This window comes from Myxocyprinus asiaticus, chromosome 47 (genome assembly GCF_019703515.2).
Source record: "Myxocyprinus asiaticus isolate MX2 ecotype Aquarium Trade chromosome 47, UBuf_Myxa_2, whole genome shotgun sequence".
Taxonomy (NCBI): domain Eukaryota; kingdom Metazoa; phylum Chordata; class Actinopteri; order Cypriniformes; family Catostomidae; genus Myxocyprinus; species Myxocyprinus asiaticus.
This window is the reverse complement of record NC_059390.1, coordinates 23,056,605-23,078,344: the sequence shown is the minus strand read 5'-3', so window position 1 is coordinate 23,078,344 and position 21,740 is coordinate 23,056,605. Positions and strand designations below refer to the sequence as shown.

At 36.9% G+C, this 21,740-nt stretch overlaps 1 protein-coding gene across 4 annotated transcripts in view; it reads left to right on the top strand.

The window, feature by feature from the left end:
• The window catches only part of LOC127436812 (USP6 N-terminal-like protein), a 102,789-nt gene that overhangs the window by 55,283 nt on the left and 25,766 nt on the right, over positions 1-21,740 (top strand). For all 4 annotated transcript variants that reach the window (XM_051691213.1, XM_051691210.1, XM_051691211.1 and 1 more), the window contains 3 exons: positions 13,089-13,171; positions 15,822-15,861; positions 18,014-18,094. In XM_051691213.1, the coding sequence (XP_051547173.1) occupies positions 13,089-13,171; positions 15,822-15,861; positions 18,014-18,094 (204 nt within the window). The remainder of the gene's footprint in view (positions 1-13,088; positions 13,172-15,821; positions 15,862-18,013; positions 18,095-21,740) is intronic.

Here is a 21,740-nt window from a genome sequence, read left to right as displayed (position 1 = left end):
ATCGCCGGGGCACCACCCTGGAATCAGGGACTAATAACCAGATAGTAAAACAGTCTCAATATTAGATTGTTCTCTTAGGAAAATCAACATCCGAAGAATATTGATTTTCGAAAAGAATCAATGAAGGTTTGAATCCGAGCACTGACATCCCGTCAGCATTTGACACAGGTGTATGCAAAACAAACCAAAACACTTCTCTTTGAAATATAACAAAGTTTATTTATGCAGTAATATCAATTAATAATCAATACAATGCAGTCAATAAACTTCCAACTTCCAACTACAAACTAAAGAGTGACATGATAAGATATGGTAAACAAAATATTCCTATAACACATGAGAGGAAGGTGTGTGTGAGAGAGAATGTGTGCATGTGCGTGTGCGTGTGCGTGTGTGTGCGTGTGTGTGTGTGTGTGTGTGTGTGTGTGTGTGTGTGTGTGTGTGTGTGTGTGTGTGTGTGTGTGTGTGTGTGTGTTTGTGTGTGTGTGTGTGTGTAAGGAGGGACATGCACAAAATGGCAGACGTGACTCTCGTGGAGAGTACGTCACGCGAGATTTCCGGCCAGAGAATATGGCCGTGAATGTGGGCGGAGAGAAGACGGTTAATGGTGTCTGCCCGTTTACCGCGTGTCTCCGCTTGTACGATAACTTTGTGATAAAGCTCAGCTTTGTCTCTAAGTTATCTACTAGCCAAAAGTGTGTGTGAGAATGTTTGTGAGGGGTCGCGTGTGTGTGTGGTTAGTACGAGAGAGAGAGAGAGAGAGAGATTAAAGTGGCGGCACCAAAGCTGGTTTCGCAATTGTGGGAGAGAAAGCAGCTGTTAGTTTATCACTCAGAGACGCAGTGGACGGCTCGTAAACCGTCCCGCAGTCTTTGATTCTTTAATGGATAAACTCAGTGTGCTAGTCTCACCCGCGATGGCGGAAATACACAACAGTCCAATGTGGTTGGACTACAACACAGCAGATCTCATTCGTGATAACAGTACATTACAGTAATACCTTGAGTATTATTAGCAGCAATGAGCAGACTCGGCGGTCCGTAAACTGTACAAGCAATAACCTTGATACACAAGAATAACACACTATAATATTCTATCTCTGCCCAGACGTTAACTTTTTACTTGAATCATATGAGGACGCAGACGAATGTGTGTTCATCCATCCTTTAACTCTGACTCGGTTCCTCGAGGCTCGGGTGATGACGGGAGGCCGTTTCCTCACTCTGTCGGCGGGCAGTACGGCTGCTGATTCTCGGCGGGCTGGCAGAGACTTGATTGAAGAGGGAAGAGAAATCTTTTTTCTCTTCACTCCTGCAGGCAAAAGGATGAAGATGCGGATTGCTCGGCGATCTCATTCGGATCTGTTAGAGTGTTCGGTAGAACACAGAGTAATCTCAACTTGTCCAGCGAGATGGAGATTGTATGGCCACAGTTTCAAGTCGTACGTTACTTCCTTGTGCCACGAGGCTACACCTGAGAGCAGCGATGAGCTGCGTCTACGCATGGCGAGCAAAGTTGCTGGAAGCAAATCCCGGAAGCATCTCAGAGGTATTTCTACTCCTGATGACGTCATGGTTGAGGGGCGTTCTGTCATGTGCCTCATCCAATAGGAGTTGAGAGTTCGATCCTTTAGTGAGCAAGGCTTCATGGGATTTGTAGTCTGTTTTGGACTCCCTTTGTTTAATTTTGGCGCTGTTTTTATCAGTAAGATTTATGACGGAGTGTGTGGGCCTCAGTTAGGTTTTACAACTGTGTTAGGCCTGCCTTTGTCTTCTATCTGAATACATGAGGCCCAACACCATTAACATATTCTTTAACAATTGCATCGTTTTTTTTTTTCTTGTGACAATTAAACCTTTCTTTATTAGCATTACTGTAATGCAGAATAATCTCATTACTGTAATAGAATAATGAAAAACATCCAGTTAAGACACAGTGATTTGTTTTTTTATTATTATTTAGTAAAATCAGCATAAATTAATTTCAGAAACATAAATACTATTTTAATGCACACTTACAATTGTACTTTGCAAATACAGACTACTGTACAATTGTTTTCTCATAAAAAAAAATAAATTAAAAAAATCACTACAGTTGGCTGCTGAAAATTGGAAGAGGTTGGGTTGAATGTGCTTAATTGTCATGAAAATAATGTCACAATGAAAAAAATCTAAACAATGCTAAAACATAGACTTCATTTTATTAATGCAAAATCTAATTTCCTATTTTTATTTTGGAATTTGCTGTCAAATAATACCTAGACATTTCTTTAGATTTTGCAAGATCATCATATTAGATTTAAATGTTTACCCTACTTTCTCCTAATGCCCTATTAATTGATATCTTTCAACAAAATTTGACAGACTCACTCATTGCTCCTCGCCCCTGCCTCTCAAATGTTTTTAAGGGTTAAAGTCACACTGATGTGCCCTGTTCGATTCGCTGTTTTGACGAACACCGATCAGCCACAACATTAAAACCACCTGCCTAATATTGTGTAGGTCCCCCTCGTGCCGCCAAAACTGTGCCAACCCGCATCTCAGAATAGCATTCTGACGCGATATTCTTCTCACCACAATTGTACAGAGTGGTTATCTGAGTTACTGTAGACATTGTCAGTTCGAACCAGTCTGGCCATTCTTTGTTGACCTCTCTCATCAACAAGACATTTCCATCCACAGAACTGCCGCTCACTGGATGATTTTTGTTTTTGGCACCATTCTGAGTAGCCCCTGGCCTGGGCTCATAGTCTGAGCCGCTTCACCACCGAGTTCAGCCGAATACCTATCTGTGAATATTACTACTCTACATAAAAATGTGGTATTTCGCTGTTATTATGAAGCTTGAGTCTGGAGTAGTAGGAATCAGTGCAAGTGTAACACCACATGAACTGTCTATTGAAGTGTTTCCCTCCTCGTTTTACTTTTGACTTAACGTTTGAGAATATGGACCAACTAAAATTTTTAGTAATTTATTTTATGCACATTAGTTGAAAATGAAATGCTCTTTTTTTAACAGCCAGTATAGGAATGTTCTATGCAATAATATAACAGTGCGGTATGTTTTATGTATTGATTGTGCCCTCTTGTGGATTAAGGAAACAACGTCAATTTAAAAATCAGCTGACTTTAAAATTTGAATATTAGTTCATATATATATGAATATTTATATATTTATTTAATTTTAAAAAGTACAAAACATTTTCATGGTTCAGTCAGTACTGTTTATTTGTAATAAAGTTCAGCACTATTTTACTTTGAGTACTATTTTTTCATTCAGTTTTAAAAACTATCGGTTGATTAATCAGTTATCGGCAGATACTGCCCAACTTAGTTATCGGTAAAATCTACTATCGGTCGACCTCTGCTCAGGAGGATATACAGGTGCATCTCAATAAATTAGAATGTTGTGGAAAAGTTCATTTATTTCAGTAATTCAATTCAAATTGAGAAACTCGTGTATTAAATAAATTCAATGCACACAGACTGAAGTAGTTTAAGTCTTTGGTTCTTTTAATTGTGATGATTTTGGCTCACATTTAACAAAAACCCACCAATTCACTATCTCAAAAAATTAGAATATGGTGACATGCCAATCAGCTAATCAACTCAAAACACCTGCAAAGGTTTCCTGAGCCTTCAAAATGGTCTCTCAGTTTGGTTCACTAGGCTACACAATCATGGGGAAGACTGCTGATCTGACAGTTGTCCAGAAGACAATCATTGACACCCTTCACAAGGAGGGTAAGCCACAAACATTCATTGCCAAAGAAGCTGGCTGTCCACAGAGTGCTGTATCCAAGCATGTTAACAGAAAGTTGAGTGGAAGGACAACCAACCGAGAGAACCGCAGCCTTATGAGGACTGTCAAACAAAATCGATTCAAGAATTTGGGTGAACTTCACAAGGAATGGACTGAGGCTGGGGTCAAGGCATCAAGAGCCACCACACACAGACGTGTCAAAGAATTTGGCTACAGTTGTCGTATTCCTCTTGTTAAGCCACTCCTGAACCACAGACAACATCAGAGGCGTCTTACCTGGGCTAAGGAGAAGAAGAACTGGACTGTTGCCCAGTGGTCCAAAGTCCTCTTTTCAGATGAGAGCAAGTTTTGTATTTCATTTGGAAACCAAGGTCCTAGAGTCTGGAGGAAGGGTGGAGAAGCTCATAGCCCAAGTTGCTTGAAGTCCAGTGTTAAGTTTCCACAGTCTGTGATGATTTGGGGTGCAATGTCATCTGCTGGTGTTGGTCCATTGTGTTTTTTGAAAACCAAAGTCACTGCACCCGTTTAAGAAATTTTGGAGCACTTCATGCTTCCTTCTGCTGACCAGCTTTTTAAAGATGCTGATTTCATTCTCCAGCAGGATTTGGCACCTGCCCACACTGCCAAAAGCACCAAAAGTTGGTTAAATGACCATGGTGTTGGTGTGCTTGACTGGCCAGCAAACTCACCAGACCTGAACCCGATAGAGAATCTATGGGGTATTGTCAAGAGGAAAATGAGAAACAAGAGACCAAAAAATGCAGATGAGCTGAAGGCCACTGTCAAAGAAACCTGGGCTTCCATACCACCTCGGCAGTGCCACAAACTGATCACCTCCATGCCACGCCGAATTGAGGCAGTAATTAAAGCAAAAGGAGCCCCTACCAAGTATTGAGTACATATACAGTAAATGAACATACTTTCCAGAAGGCCAACGATTCACTAAAAATGTTTTTTTTTATTGGTCTTATGATGTATTCTAATTGGTTGAGATAGTGAATTGGTGGGTTTTTGTTAAATGTGAGCCAAAATCATCACAATTAAAAGAACCAAAGACTTAAACTACTTCAGTCTGTATGCACTGAATTTATTTAATACACAAGTTTCACAATTTGAGTTGAATTACTGAAATAAATGAACTTTTCCACGACATTCTAATTTATTGAGATGCACCTGTATACTATATATTTAATAATTTTAGCAGTGGTGCTTAATAGGGGCTTCACTGGCTTTTCAGAGTAGGTTTAAGTGTGCTGACAGAGTGCTGTGATTAGCATACTAACAGTCTGACAGTAACAGTAAATGTTAGACTGTCAGCATTGTAAAACTCTCTAAGAAGCTGTGTCTCAAAATGTATCCCCTTTAAAGCACTGCCGTTAAAGGGATAGTTCACCCAAAAATGAAAATTCTCTCATCATTTACTCACCCTCCTGCCATCTCAGATGTGTATAACTTTCTGTCTTCTGCTGAACACAATTAAAATGATTTAAAATTTAAAAATTTAAATTTAAAATGATATTTCAGCTCTGTAGGTCAATACAATAGTGGGCAGAACTTTGAAGGTCCAAAAAGGACATAAAGGCAGTATAAAAAGAATCCAGACGACTCCAGTGGTTAAATCCATGTCTTCAAAAGTTTTGATATGTGTGGGTAAGAAACAGGTCAATATTTGAGTCCTTTTTTTACTGCAAATCTACACTTTCACATTTAGCAACCTACTGGTCAGGGCTGGCCAAAGGTGGAGATTTATAGTAAAAAAAGGACTTGAACATGTATCTGTTTCTCAACCACACCTATCATATCACTTCTGAAGATGTGGATTTAACCACTGGGTCATATGGATTACCTTTATGCTGCCTCTGTGTCCTTTTTGGAGCTTCAAAGTTCTGACCACCATTCACTTGCACTGTATTAACAAAAAGAGCTGAAATATTCTTCTAAAAATCTTTGTATTCAACAGAAGAAAGTCATACACATCTGGGATGACATGAGGGTGAGTAAATAACGAGAGAATTTTCATTTTTGGATGAACTATCGCTTTTAAGTCATCAAAACAGCTAATGTAACAAATTCAATATTATGTACACTAGCAGTCATTTAAAACACCTGTGATTCTCAAACTTTGACATCTACGAGCATGCTTAAATAACCCATGAGTTGCTGATGTTCAGGTGTGGGTTAACTCATTGTTAGCCTCTGGTGGTGTTATTCCTGGCTTTGCAAACTTTTCATAGAGCATTTCAAAAGGAAGTGACAAACAGGAAGTGTGAATGCCACTGAGACAGGGAAGTGATGTAATTTAATGCACACTCATTATTTGAATGTCTAATCTTAATATCAAATGTCAGAAATATAAATGCAGATGTAAACATAAGCACTATTCGAATGGGATTAAAACTCTAAACGATGTTTGAATTACAATTGTTAACATTGAACGTATGTCATTACATGTACAGACAGGATTGGGATCTCTGTAGTTATTCCTTATGTGGGAGTGCCTACTGAAATAAACAAGACATGTGATTATTATATAGTTATTACACTGTGTTCAAATCTGTTCAAAAGTCTAAGTACACTATGTGGAAATGCTTGTATATTTATGTTATAAATTTTTATTGCATTTTTATTAGAAATTATATTTATTAAAAAAATATACAGAACTTTAAAAACTGGTATTGTTTTTACAGCCACCGTTTTTTAAAGACAGCATGCACTTAAGCTGGCATAAACAGCTCCATCAGTTTGTGCAAAACCTAATGAATCCATCCATGTTATCCAGCATCCCTACTGTATATAATTAAGATTTAATAAGGTGGGGATCATACCTGACTGTCTAAATCCATTACGAAGTTGCACTGGGGCAGAGCAGCAAGATGTTACTTAGTTACAGTATTCTGCGAAAGTCAGATTAAATGAGAAGTTTTCCTATCCTGTTCCTAACCAAATGGAATTACATTTCTCAGAGGACACCCAACAGTAGGTAATTTTCTGTGTTTTTATTTTTTATTTTAATTGTATTATTATTATTGTTATTATTTATTTATTTTATTTTTTACAGCGATTAAGCGAGAAAAGCAAAGTCACACTGGATTTAGACGGAATTTAAATCACAAAGTACACCTGTGAAACAAATTTACCAAACCTCCTCTGGGAAAACTAGTGCCATCCAAATAGAGTTATATTTGTGCATGTGGTGATTGATGGATGGAGGGAGGAGATGAGAGAAAACAGTGGTGGAGTGGTGTGTCCTTGGTGTGTGTCGCAGGCAGAAATATTTCCCAATGCCATGTGTGTCACTGCGACGTGCTACTTGATTAACATATCTCACTGTAGATTTATGCCTGTGACATCAATGAGAGAGTGAGAAAAAGATAAACTACTGTGTGCATGCGTGCACGTGCATGCGCACCCTTGGCATGATTTCTCACTGTACCACTTCATTCTTCACGCTTTTACGCAAGATATTTAATCTCTCTCTCTCTCTCTCTCTCTTCTTTCTCTCTCTTACTCTCTTTTTATCTCTCCCACTCTTCACCTGTCGGTTACTTCCTCCATTTCTTTCCTCATCTTCCTCTCTTCCTAGAACTGTTAAAACCTTCATATTTTCTTTAGATTTATTATTATTAGATTACATTTGCATACATTTCCTTGTCATAGCAGCAAAGTGCATATATTGTGTATTGCATACATAAATAGTTAGGATATGGTGCAGTGGTTTAATGGCCTGTTGGGATCAAGTGATTTGTCAGAGGGTAAAGTGCTTTACCTTTCTTTTTTATTTATTTATTTATTTATTTATTTATTTTTTTGATGTATTCAATGTATAAATGTAAAATTGTGCCATTAATCAAATTATATTCTGTCCAAATGTGTGAATTATGCAGGGGTTTGGGGGTAGGGCTGGGTATGATACAGATTTCCAGACTGGACTCTAGTTCTGATTCACAAGCACTTGATTCAATTTGATTTTGATGCAATTTGATTCAGTTCACAATGGTATTCTTCATTTATAATGTCCATTTTGATTCTTTCATACATTATCTCACGTTAAAATATGCAGGGAACCTTCTAACTTGGTACATTGTGAATAATTTTTTTTTTAATAAATATATAATATACTGTATAAAACTATATATATATATATACACTGCCGTCAAAAGTTTTGAAACACTCTTTTTTTTTTTTTTCACATTTCAGAATAATAGTAAAGTCATCAAAACTCTGGAATAACATAAATGGAACTATGGGAATTATGTTGTGACTAAACAAAATCCAAAATAAATCAAAACTGTGTTATATTTTAGCATCTTCAAAGTAGTCACCCTTTGCCTAGAATTTGCAGACATGTACTCTTGACATTTTCTCAACCAGCTTCTTGATGTATCACCCTGGGATGCTTTTTAAACAGTATTGAAGGAGTTCCCATCTGGCACTTATTGGCTGCTTTTCTTTATTGTTTGGTCCAAGTCATCAATTTCAAAAACTTTTTTTTATTTTTTTTTATTGCATTTTAGTTTTATAATTAAATAAATTAATATGGTGGCACAATTATATTTTTGTCTACAAAACTAATTTCAAACATTTAAGCATACGCCTTCAGATCAAAAGATTTTTAAGATCATGAGAAACATTTCGGTCAAGTGTTTCAAAACTTTTGACCGGTAGTGTATACACATACATACAACAGTTAGTTCCGGACCTCGAATCTGATTGGATGAGAGACGTTCCATGAGTACTGATGGTCTCACATGGACATGGCATCACTGTGTGTATCACTCCGCTTGTGTTCGTGCCGTTCTAAACTAAAGTGTAAGAGCAGTGCAGATGTGTGAAGAGCTATCTCTCTCTACATTTAATATTGTGACATTACATATTTTAGCCAGCAGGTGGAGGCAAAAGACCATTTTTGTGTGTAATATGAGCTAGTTGGTGACGTGAAGTGAGTCAGCATCAGTCAGTGTTTTCATTCATCTGCACTCCATGATCGCTCGTATTACTACGACACTACTAAAGCTAGGTTTTAAACGGCTTTAAACTAACAACTTCAGCATTACGGCTCATCACAGCTGATAGACACAACAGACTGATTAATTACACAAACTCAAGGCGCTTACCTCTTACCGGAGTTTCCACATTGGAGAGAAAATACTGTGGCGGTGGAGATTGCGGTTTCTATAGTGAAAGACTCTTGCGCACCAGGTACCACGGAATAGGGAGGAATACCCCCTCTTGGATGGCTATTTTCCACTGAGAAAATAGGATGAATTTCACCAAAATGACATTATCCTCAGAAAGCTGACTAACAGACTACAGCATCATCAACAGGTGATCGTACAAGCTCCATCTCTCTCTCTCTCTCTCTCTCTCTCTCTCTCTTTCTTTCTCTCAATTTCAGTTTCAATTTAAAGTACTTTATTAGCATGATTGTGTTTACATACAATATTGCCAAAGCATTAATACACAAAACAGATAATGACAAGACAAATAATTATAATAAAACAGTAACAAATAACAATAAAAATAGAATTAAATAAAGTGCCAGGTATTGAATAAAATAAAATAAAAACTATAGTAACAATATACACTATACAATATAAAATAAAATAAGCATTTAACAAGACATTATGAACATAAAAAAAAAAAAAAAATCTCTCTCTCTTACACACATCCTTGTTTCTCCTACTAGTACTAGTTGTTCTAAAGTGATGTTTTTGAGAGTCACGGAACCAGCTTTTCACCAGCAGTTTTGAACCAGCAATGGCAGATTCTGATCCGTGGCGTAAGAAAGTAGCTCCATGTACGAATGCGTTTTTTATGACCATACTCAGTTTTTAAAAAAATACTTTACATTTACTTGTTCATTGAATTTTTTTGTTGTATATAAGCAATATCACACTCGCAATCGTGCTATATGGCCCTAAATCAGCACTGCTGTGATTCGGCCGCACAGCAGTGCTGATGTAGGGCCATATCGCACTCTTGCTCGTGTGATATTGCTTAAATATATATATATATACACACATCCCATAGATGCTCAATCAGATGGAGGCCAAGTCAACACCTTGAACACTTTGTCATGTTCCTCAAATCATTCCTGAACAATTTTTGCAGTGTGGCAGGGCACATTATCTTGCTGAAAGAGGCCAATGCCATCAGGGATACAGTTAACATGAAGGGGTGTACGTGGTCTGCAACAATCTTTAGGTAGGTGGTACATGTCAAAGTAACATCCACATGAATGCCAGGACCCAAGGTTTCCCAGCAGAACATTGCCCAGAGCATCACCTTGCCTCCGTCAGCCTGCCTTCTTCCCATAGTGCATCCTGCTGCCATCTCCTCCCCAGCTAAATGGCGCACACGCACCCGGCTGTCCACATGATCTAAAAGAAAACATGATTCATTAGACCAGGCCACCCTCTTCCATTGCTCCATGGTCCAGTTCTGACACTCACGTGCCCATTTTAGGTGCTTTTGGCGGTGGACAGGGGTCAGCATGGGCACTCTGACCGGTCTGCAACTACGCAGCCCCATACACAAGCTGTGATGTACTGTGTGTTCTGACACCTTTCTATCATGGTCAGTGTTAAGTTTTTCAGCAGTTTGTGCTGCAGTAACTCTTCTGTTGGATCGGACCAGATGGGCTAACTTTCGCTCCCCACGTGCATCAATTTATAAATCAATATTGGGATCGTTCAAATGAAAAGCTCATTTAAAATCAACAACAATATTTTTACCCAGCTGTAGTTTTAATTATTTTTGTTAATTACTATTGTTATTTAATCATTAATTATTTCAATTCCATTTTATATTATTATCATTTCAACAGCATTTTCAAACTACGTTTCAGTAGCCATAGGTGCTGGTTTATGGTTTCTGTTAGTCAAAGTACATTTTTCACCTAGATCTGGTGCTGGGGAGGAGGTGGGTTTCAGAGAGAAAACTTACGTGCTTAAGGTATACAGTCTTACCTGCAAACAATTCAGGCAATTTAAATGTTAGACAAAGAGAGAGTATTCAAGATGTTGGCTAACTGATTACATGTAAAAAAAAAAAAAAAAAAAAACATATCAGCTTGGGCCATAGGGAATGCGAGCCGATTGGCTAACAGATTATGGGTCCTATTTTAAGGCGGTTACGTCTTAAGCACGTTGCTCTGCGATACGTCATACGTGTAAATGAAGTTAGTGTGGCAATGAAGTTTTTTTGGGGGGGGGTATTTTCTTGCAAGCATGCATTAAGTTTTAAGCGTTAGTGCGTTGGTGAAATAGCGCGTGCAAAGCGTGAATGGTTTTGTCCAATTGCAATTTAATTCTGTTCATTGCACCACCTGCGTCTACGTATTCTATTCCCTGTCAAGCCACATCGATATAAATGAAGACAGCCTATTCATAAGAATTTGGTAGTGTAAATGTGCTGTATTCAATGCATTAGAAGAAAATAAATATGGACCATTTGTGTCTTAGGTTCTTTTGTGCTTTAACTACGTCCTTGTTACATCCCAGGCATATTTATATGACACTGAAGCTAAAGGGATGTATGCTGTGTTATATTATAATGTAAGTATATATTATAATTAATCACACTGATCTACTGTCACACAAATCATGAATTATATTAAAAGAGATCGATAGCTCTTGAATATTATTGGCTGGTGGAATCCCCAAACTGCAAATAAAAGAACTGAGATTAGATTTTGCGCCAAGATTAGACATGTTTCTCAGACTTCTTATTGCAGTGACCTATTTCTCAGAAAAATAGCAAATTATGATATGCCCAACTTCATTAATATACAATACACCCACAGTTTCCACTCATATGCCCACAGATAGCGCAAACACTCCCACCAATTCATTCATTACAACTCCCAAGTCATTAATCACTTTATTATTTATTTACATATCATAATCAGTCTGTGTCAATTAAATATTGTTTAAATAGTCTCTAATATATCGTTAACTGTACAAGGGGCTCCAAAAGGCATTTTTTTGTTACATAAGACAGAAAATACTTACCGTTAGTTGATCCCCCAAAAGTCATTGTATAACTCACGCTATTCCAAAGGATGCTGTTTCCTCTCTCATTTTTTCTCTGTATGTCTTGCAAGCCACAGAGAAATGTGTGTGGCATTTCTGTGGAAATTCAGTTGTTATTCACTGGAATAGGCTGATGCATATCCGTATGGTGAGCATTCTGCCCATATGTTTCTCTCCTTTCATAAACGCATGCAAGGCCAACCTGTCTCTGCCCCAGGTGTCTCTCTCTATATGTGCTGTTTAAGCCAAGCAGCTGAAACTCTGTCCACACGCTGCCCACACTTCCATTACCTGCCTTAAATATATATAAAGTTCACAGTTCATTAAAGCCTTGTGGTTTGTGAACTCAAGCCTTCAACTCCACACACACCCATATACACATTAAAACTGTGTCTGGACCAGAGGTTGCCCTAGAAAAAATATTTATTCATCACTTTGATGGACTGAGTTGTAAAAATTTCCGTCATGGTCTATTTTTATCCGTCATATTGTTTTAATATTATAAGTACTACATTCAGGGCTGTAGCATCCATTATAATGGTATATACATGACAGTGGATAGGCTTAATTATATTTTTGACTCCCCAAGCGCAAGTCTGGTGAAATCAGGGAATTCTTGGGTGAAAATAGTTACCTGTCAATCAACCACTGTGGTAAAACAATAACTTATTTAATTTAAATTAAATAACCATCCGATCGGAAAATGCACAGGTTCACGGAACTTCTTCAATGTGCTTGATAGCCTATAACAATAAAGTCACAGATGAGAAGCACACGCATCTCAGAAGCTCTAATGCAGGTACTCCTCTAAAATAACTGACTATTCTGCTCTAAACGTTGGCTAATGTTTGCACTTAGATTAAATACAAGAAACGATGTGCCGCTTAAAGTGACACACTGATCATTGCAGTAACACACTAATGTAATGACTGATATGCAGTCAATTATTCAGACCTCTCCTCGAAATCTGAACACAATTGGTCAAAAGAGGCGCATACTACCAGGTGTTAATGATGATGATGCCTGTTAATACGCATCTTAATACCAGTCAATAAACAGGGCACACACACACACATGCAGTGGGAGTGTGTGTGAGAGAGATAGTGAAGTAAAAACTGATTTACTAGGTGAAAAAGTTTTCTTATTTTTTATTTGTCAAATTGACAGACAGCATTTGAAATTTTCCATCAGTCTTTCAAAAAAATCAGTAAATGACGGAGAACTTTTGGTTAACGCAACCCTTGGTCTGGACTCTGATCCACATTCACTGTTGTGTACTCATTGTGCTTTCAGGGTAAAGAAAGTGCCAAGGAGGAGCCGTGGGAGGAGGCCAATTATGATCTGTATAAAGTGGTGGACCGCTTCGGCTTCCTGCAGTAAGAGACTTCAAATACTGTAAAAACCCAGCAGAGAACTCAAAGAATCTGACCAGTCCACTTTACAGCTCTTATCTTGATGTCTGTCTGCTCCTCTTGCCCTATTCTGTTTTCTCTTTTCTCGTCCTGGCAGGGAGGTTTGTGGCTCACCCAGGCCCCTTAAACAGCACTGTAGAATGAGATATTTATAGGGTACCACATGTGGCTGGCAGATCAGGAACCTATAATTATAGTTTTAAAGAGAGAGTGAAAGAAAAAGATGCAAGATCAAAAAGGAAAGATAGAAAAGTAGACAAGGATAGATGATAGAGAAACGTTTGGGCACTGGAGACACAAGTTTGTTAGGTTTAACATGCAGAATTTTTGCCCATTCATCCATTATGCAGCTCTCCAGTTGCGCAATTGTAGGGGGCCTTCATTGCTGGATTGTGCGCTTCATAATGCGCCATACATTCTCAATTGCAGAAAGGTCAGGACTGCAGGCAGGCCAATCTAGCACCCACACTCTCTCCTTTCACAGCCATGCACTTGTAATCTGGGCAGTAGGTGGTTTGGCGTTGTCCTGCTGGAAAATGCAGGGACGCCCCTGAAACAGATGGCATCTGGATGGCAGTATATATTGCTCCAAAATTTGTACATCTGTGTTAATAATGGTGCCCTCGCAAATGTATAAGTTACCCATTCCATGGGCTCTGACACACCCTCATACCGTGACAGACACTGGCTTTTGGACCTGATGCTGATAACAGCTTGGGTGCTTCCTTTTTTCTCTTTGGCCTGGAGAACACGATGGCTGTTTATTTTTTCCAAAAACTAATTTAAATGTGTCAGACCACAAAACACGATTCTACTTTTCTGAAGACGGCGGCGCTTCTGAACAGTGTTGATGTATGTCTTCTCCTTTGCATAGTAAAGCCTTAACTTGCATGGGGTGCAGCGGCGAATGGTGTTGACTGACAAAGTTTTCCCGAAGAATTCCCTAGCCCATGTCATGATATCCATTACAGATGAATGACAGTTTTTAAGACAGTGACGTCTGAGGGATCTGAGAACATGCACATTCAGAAGTGGTTTTCCAACAGGACAATGCCAAACCACATGCTGATCTGATTACAAGTGTAATGGTCACTGTCTTAAAAACCGTCATTCATCTGTAATGGATTGTAACAATGCTCGACCACGCCCTCGCCTCCACATGGATATCATGACATGGGCTAGAGAATACTTCGGAAAACCTTTGTCAGTCAACACCATTCGCCGCTGCATACACAGATGCAAGTTAAGGCTTTACTACTTAAAGGAGAAGCCATACATAAACACTGTCCAGAAGTACCGCCAACTTCTCTGAGCTCGGTCTCATCTGAGATGGAATGTAGAATAGTGGAATCATGTTTTGTGGTCTGACAAATCCACATTTAAAAAAGTTTTTACAAAAGGAAGAAAAAAAAACAAACAAAAAACAGCCGCTGTGTTCTCTGGGTCAAAGAGGGAAAAGGAACATCCAAGCTGTTATCAATAGTACATTTTCAATAAGACTGAACTACAACCCAAATCTGAAAAAGTTGGGACAGTCAAGAGTTTACCACTGTGTAACATCACAGTTTCATCTAATAACACTTATTAAGCATTTGGGCAAGTGGAATTTCCCCCATTCATCCATTATGCAGGTCTTCAGTTGCGCAATTGTACGGGGCCTTCGTTGCCGTATTTTGTGCTTCATAAATCACCACACATTCTCAATTGAAGACATGTCAGGCGAATCTAGCACCCATTAGTAACAAGGTTTTAAATTCAGCTATTTATGTATGCTCTCCTAGGTTACCTCATATCCCAGATCAGATCTGAAATGGCAGCCATGGAAACAGTCATTTCCTGTTTGTGTAGCTGACTGAGATCTCGCACTTTGAACAGTTTAGGGGTGGGGGTCACAAGGGCATCGTTACCAATACTGCTGTTTATTTATGTAGCGAGTGTACTTCCTGTGAAACAAAGCAATTCCCTTTTTCAGCAGTACATGCGAACGGTTTGCAGGAATTTAGATTTGATGTCAGCAACATAACCAGTTTTTGACTTACGGTTATGTTTTGTCTCTCTCCTTGTGCAGCCATGAAGTTATCTGAAAAGTGGCCAGACATTAGTGGCTAAAAAGACATCTAAACATATTTAAAACACATTTTAAAACACATTGTCCATTGTAGCCAAAGGAAAACACTTTGTTGACATTATGAACATTTCAAACTCAACTTTTGAATGTGTGTCGGTTTACTGTAGGGACAAAATCATCGCTAGAAGCTTGCTAAATCTCCCTATGTGATTGTCTAGGGAAGCACTTAATTGGAAGCACTATTTATACTAATATATATATATATATATATATATATATATATATATATATATATATATATATATATATATATATATATATATATATATATATATATATATATATATATATATATATAATACATATAATTTATTTATTTTTAATTTTTTTTTCCAGTTGTAAAAATGCTAAATGTTTTCTTTTAGGGTTTTGGTTAGTCTACAGTAATTATAATGACTTATTTAGATTATGCAAATGTGAATGTGTGTGTGTACACTCATTTGTATTCCTACTTGTAACCCTGGATATTTATTGTCTCTTTTTCAGTGAGAATGAGCTTCCACAATACGACGTAGTGGAGGAGAAGGTGAGACTAGTCCTGTGTTTGTGGCACTAGGACTGTGTTAAACTGTAAAAACTCTGACGTGAATACAGGTCCATTGTGTTTTATCTGGAAAAAAATTGTGCAAGGACATATCATTGCTGTCAACAAAACAACTAGTTTGTTTGTCTTTTATAATCTCTCATGCTTGTCTTGTAATTCTTTAAGGAAATTGTTTTATTCAGCTGACACTTTTTAAAAGATTTTTAACAAAGTCAGTTGTGAATCAGTTTTAGAATTTTTACTTTATATAGATTTTGAAATACTGTGGGGGGGAAATTGCTAAGAATGAATTGCTCTCTGTAAATGTGCCCTTTATTAGCACACACTCTCTGCACTGGTTTAGCACCCCATTCACTAAAGGAATTGTGCAGATCAGGCAACAGCGGCTACATGCAATGTGCATGCGCAATTCCGATCTTCCGATTCTGAGGGCTATACATCAAAGGACGCAGCCGACCACCATGATATGACACATTCTGCCGAGACTGAACAGCATTAATCCACTATTGTGATCCAGACAAACATATCATCTCTATAACCATGAAAACCATGACATACAGTTGTGCTCAAACGTTTGCATACCCTGGCAGAAATTGTGAAATTTTGGCATTGATTTTGAATTATCATCACATAGTTGTTTGGCTCATTTTTAAATCATAATGATAACAGAAATCACCCAAATGCCCCTGATCAAAAGTTTACATACCCTTGAATGTTTGGCCTTGTTACAGACACACAAGGTGACACACACAGGTATAAATGGCAATTAAAGGTTAATTTCCCACACCTGTGGCTTTTTAAATTGCAATTAGTGTCTGTGTATAAATAGTCAATGAGTTTGTTAGCTCTCACGTGGATGCACTGAGCAGGCTAGATACTGAGCCATGGGGAGCAGAAAAGAACTGTCAAAAGACCTGCGTAACAAGGTAATGGAACTTTATAAAGATGGAAAAGTATATAAAAAGATATTCAAAGCCTTGAAAATGCCAGTCAGTACTGTTCAATCACTTATAAAGAAGTGGAAAATTCAGGGATCTCTAGATTTCAGCCACAACTGCCAGAAGAATTGTTCGGGATACAAAGATAAACCTCAGGAGAAATACAGGCTGATCTGGAAAAAGACGGTGTGGTTGTTTCAAGGAGCACAATACTTGTTGACCCCTCTCCAAACATGGCGCTTATGGTTGTGACCATAAAGCTCTATTTTGGTCTTGTCACTCCAAATTACAGTGTGCCTGAAGCTGTGAGGCGTTTCAAGGTGTTGTCGGGCATATTGTAACCGGGCTTTTTTGTGGCACTGGCACAGTAAAGGCTTCTTTCTGGCAACTCGTCCATGCAGCTCATTTTTGTTCAAGTATTGTCATATTGTGCTCCTTGAAACAACCACACCGTCTGTTTCCAGAGCAAATGCAATGCACTTTTTTTTTTGCATGATCTGTCATATTTTCAAAATCAATGCCAAAATTTCACAATTTCTGCCAGGGTATGCAAACTTTTGAGCACAACTGTATGTACACACACAACAAAATATCAAAGTGCCATTTCTCTTAAAGAAAGCACAAAAGCAGACTTTTCAAGAAAAACCTATCTCAAAAAGACTTTCTGGTTGTAAAATATTTGTGGAACATGTTCATAGTTAATGTGTTGAACTCCACCTGTCGTTACTCTGCTAAGACACAGAAGGTAGTTCTGAGAAAAAGCAACTTGGTTTGATACTGTATTTTGCACTGCAATGATATTCAGACATTTTTAAGTGTGACTTTTGTTCCTTAAGTGCCCTTTTTGGGCTGTCCAATCCAAATGTCAAATTGAGATGTAGATTTTGTCATCACATCTTTAATCATGGCCAACAGCACTTAGTGTTAAGTTTTAAAGTGACAATGAGTGCTAAACTGTAGAAACTGATTAAAATTGCAGCTTAAAAGGTCATTATCTGCTCCAGTTGAAGGACAACGAGAGAAGATATTTGAAATGTCTCTGGTGTTTGTATCTGGGTGACCACAAATATTTTAATAAGGTTTTTAAAAGCCATTTAAGTACACTTAGTGTTTATTTAAAGGCACAGATTAAACATTGCTGTGAAGTTTTGCTCTTTTTTTATTGAATATATTCTGTTTGTAATTCATGTGCTTAGCAAAAGCATCTGGAAGTTGAGAGAACGACAAAATGGCTGAAAATGCTGAAAAGCTGGGAGAAATACAAGAACAGTGACAAGGTGGGTGTGTTCTATATAAATGAACTTTAAATCTCTCAATTACTTTCAGAAAGATTCTCTGTATTTCATCTTGTGTGTGAAAATGACCAATGTAGTCCTCTGGCTGTCTCTGTCCTGTGTTTTGGGCATCATTAACCCTCTGAGGGTGTTTTGGGCCCTGGAGAAGTTTTGACATGCCTTGACATTTCTGTTTTTTTCAGTTGCTTAAAAACATATTAATGGCTAAAGTCTGATAACAATGTATTCAGCACAAACTGGGCTACAATAATATGTGAGCAACATATATGTACATGTTTGTATTTTTGAGAAAATAACGTTTATGCGTGGTTTTTGAAGAAAAAAAAGTCACTGAAATAAGGCCATATAACACATACTAAACATTTGTTCACAAGACTTTTGAGAACTGGATCTTGTAGCCTAGAGTTTTTGCTACAAAATGATATGAAAACCAACCTGATCACTCATTCATACAAAACAATATAGTAATTTAACTTTTGTAAGACACTTTTAGTGTTGGAAAGGCCATATGTGAGGAGGCGTGGATGATCATGAATATTGATATGATTCACACCTGAGGAGACAAAGACCCCTCCCCTGAGAGAGAATGAATGTGAGGAGACTTAATGATTGAATGTATTTTTTGTAGCTTATTCACAAAATCAAGTTTAAGTTAAAAGAAATAATCTGACTATACATTTTCTTTACATAAAGACTTTACTTAAAACTTTAGACCTACACTACCATTTAAAAGGTTTAGATCGTTAAGATTTTTTAATGTTTTTAAAGAAGTCTCTTCTGCTCACCAAGGCTGCATTTATTTGATCCAGTATACAGCAAAAACAGTGATATTGTGAAATATTTTTACAATTTAAAATAACTTTTCTATTTGAATATATTGTAAAATGCAATTTATGCCTGTGATTAAAGCTGAATTTTCAGCATTATTACTGCAGTCTTCAGTGTCACATGATCCTTCAGAAATCATTTTAATATGCTGATTTTCTAATATGGGCATATTTACAGCACATTTTACACATTTACACCCGAACAGATATTTGCAAGCACAAGCTTCGTTGATGATAATGAGGCAGCATAAAAACTAGTTAAAATATAATCTAAATATTCATATTATTTTTATATCATATTACATATCATATTTATATCATACAGCATACAATTTAAATACCTGCTTCAGCCGAAACATTTAAATGTAACTAAAACTTGCCTATTAGGACATATTTCAAATTTCAATACTTTGAATAGTAGCTGGCAAGTCTGGAAATAGTCCAATTAGTAAAATATGTACGTTTATATAAAATAGCACGTCAACTAATTGAAATTGTATCCTCGGCTGGATCAAGTCGCTCTTCAAAATGCAAACGTTCATCGGAGTCCCGCTCTTCTTCTGAGGAAAATGTGAACTCTTCCTCACCTGTGTAGCGTGCCATCTTCCAAACGCATAGGAAAGTGAATGAATCTGATGATGAAACTTGATGTTTTTTAAGGCATTGTTGGGAGCGTTTACCATTGCATTGATCGTCTCAGAACATTACCGAATGAATAGCGCGCTCTGCTGGTGGGGGGGAATCACATTAGCGATAATTAGCTGAGCCAGGAGAAACTGTACATCTCTTTGTTTCATACAGATTACATTGCAGGAGAATATTTGTTTTAAATTTGAATTGTTTTATTTAAAAGTAGACATTTTAAGCTTTCTTTAGACATATGTTTCATGTTTGTCTGATAAGTTTTCGCGGAGTTTCAGTTCATTTTTGTGACGTGTTTCAGAAAGATGCTCGTGGAGACAGAGATGGCTGAAAGCGCACCCTGTTTATTTTCTTTATTTTACAAAAGCACAAGGTTTTGTTGTTATTGTGAGTGTACACAAATAAAAGTAGACCCTTTATAGTCTCTAATGATGTCTTACACTTACCTGTATGCCCAAAAATGACGGAGTATTTTAAGTTGTTTCCGCTGTTATGAGTAAAAAATCCAGCAGGATGCGCCGGCGTTAGAGTGGGCAAAGAAACACAGACATTGGACAACAGATAATTGGAAAAGAGTGTTATGATCTTAACACCATTGATATTTTGTGGGATCAGCTAGACTGTAAGGTGCGTGAGAAGTGCCCAACAAGACAGCCACATCTATGGCAAGAGCTACAGGAAGTGTGGGGTGAAATGTCACCTGAGTATCTGGACAAACTGACAGCTAAAATGCCAAGGATCTGCAAAGCTGTCATTGCTGCACGTGGAGGATTTTTTTGATGAGAACTCTTTGAAGTAGTTTAAGTAAAATGTAAAGTAGTTTAAGTAAAAATTATATTCAAATTCTAAGTCATTTTTCACGTTATTAATGTCCTGACTATACATTGTGATCAGTTGAAAGCCACTTTGGTGAATAAATGTACCAGTTTCTTTCCATAAGAGCTAAATCTGTACATTAATCCAAACCTTTGCCCCAGTGTGTGTATATATATATATATATATATATATATATATATATATATATATATACTGAGTAAATTGTGTACCTCTCAAGGTTGCAATCATCCAATTTGTACTTGACTATTTTGGAACATGAAAGCACACCCATACCATCGCAAAATAATAATTTCAAATCAGTATTTTTGTCATTTTTTAGTAGAAATATTTTAACATCTTTAAAATGAGTAACATTTGCTTACTTTTACAAAATGTGAGGTTTATGCTTGAAACAAGTAAAAACTATTTACTAATGGTGTAAGAAAAAGGTCTGTGCACATTGCATGCCAAAATATTAGGGCTGTCGATCAATTAAAATTTTGCAGATTAATAATATAAAATATAAAATATTAATATTTATTAAGAAATGCCTCCAAATAAAATAATTTGACATAATAATTTACATAATTATATATATAAATATATCTTATATAACAAATATAGTTCAGATATATTATTGTAAAGCATTGATTCGAAAACCAAAAGTGGCTGTAGAAGTCCATATAGTGTTTGTTTAATATCCAGATTTCAAATCAGTTAAATCAACAGCCCTACAAAATACAAATCATGCTTTATAACTTTTTCCTTTTTTAAAAAGATATACGCAAAAAAAAAAAAAAAAAAATATATATATATATATATATATATATATATATATATATATATATATATATATATATATATAATTTTTAATTCAGAGAAACATTCAAAGCATTTTTTTAAAATATTTTATTTAGAAACAAAAAGCTAATAAATGTAGCATACACGAACCCGAAAAATAAACTTAAAGGGGAGAAAAATATTTTTCTATTTACCCAATTGGCAAACAGTTTTTCATGTCTTAAGCATAAACCTCACAAGATTGTATTAGATTTCTCTAAAAACAAGACTAAATATCTTGACTTTCAAGTAAGTGTATCTTGTTTAAAGGATGTTAAGATTTTAAAACAAAACTACCTGTCTCTATCAACTTCCTGTTGAAAATATGGCATCGGACTCGGAAAAAAAATAAAGAAATATTTTATTCTTCCATGCCGTTTAGTTGCATCAAACCTGTTTTAAACAGGCCTTTAAGAGAATATTCCGGGTTCAGTACAAGTTCAATCGACAGCGTTTGTGGCATAATGTTGATTACCATAAAAATTTATTTTGACTCCTCCCTC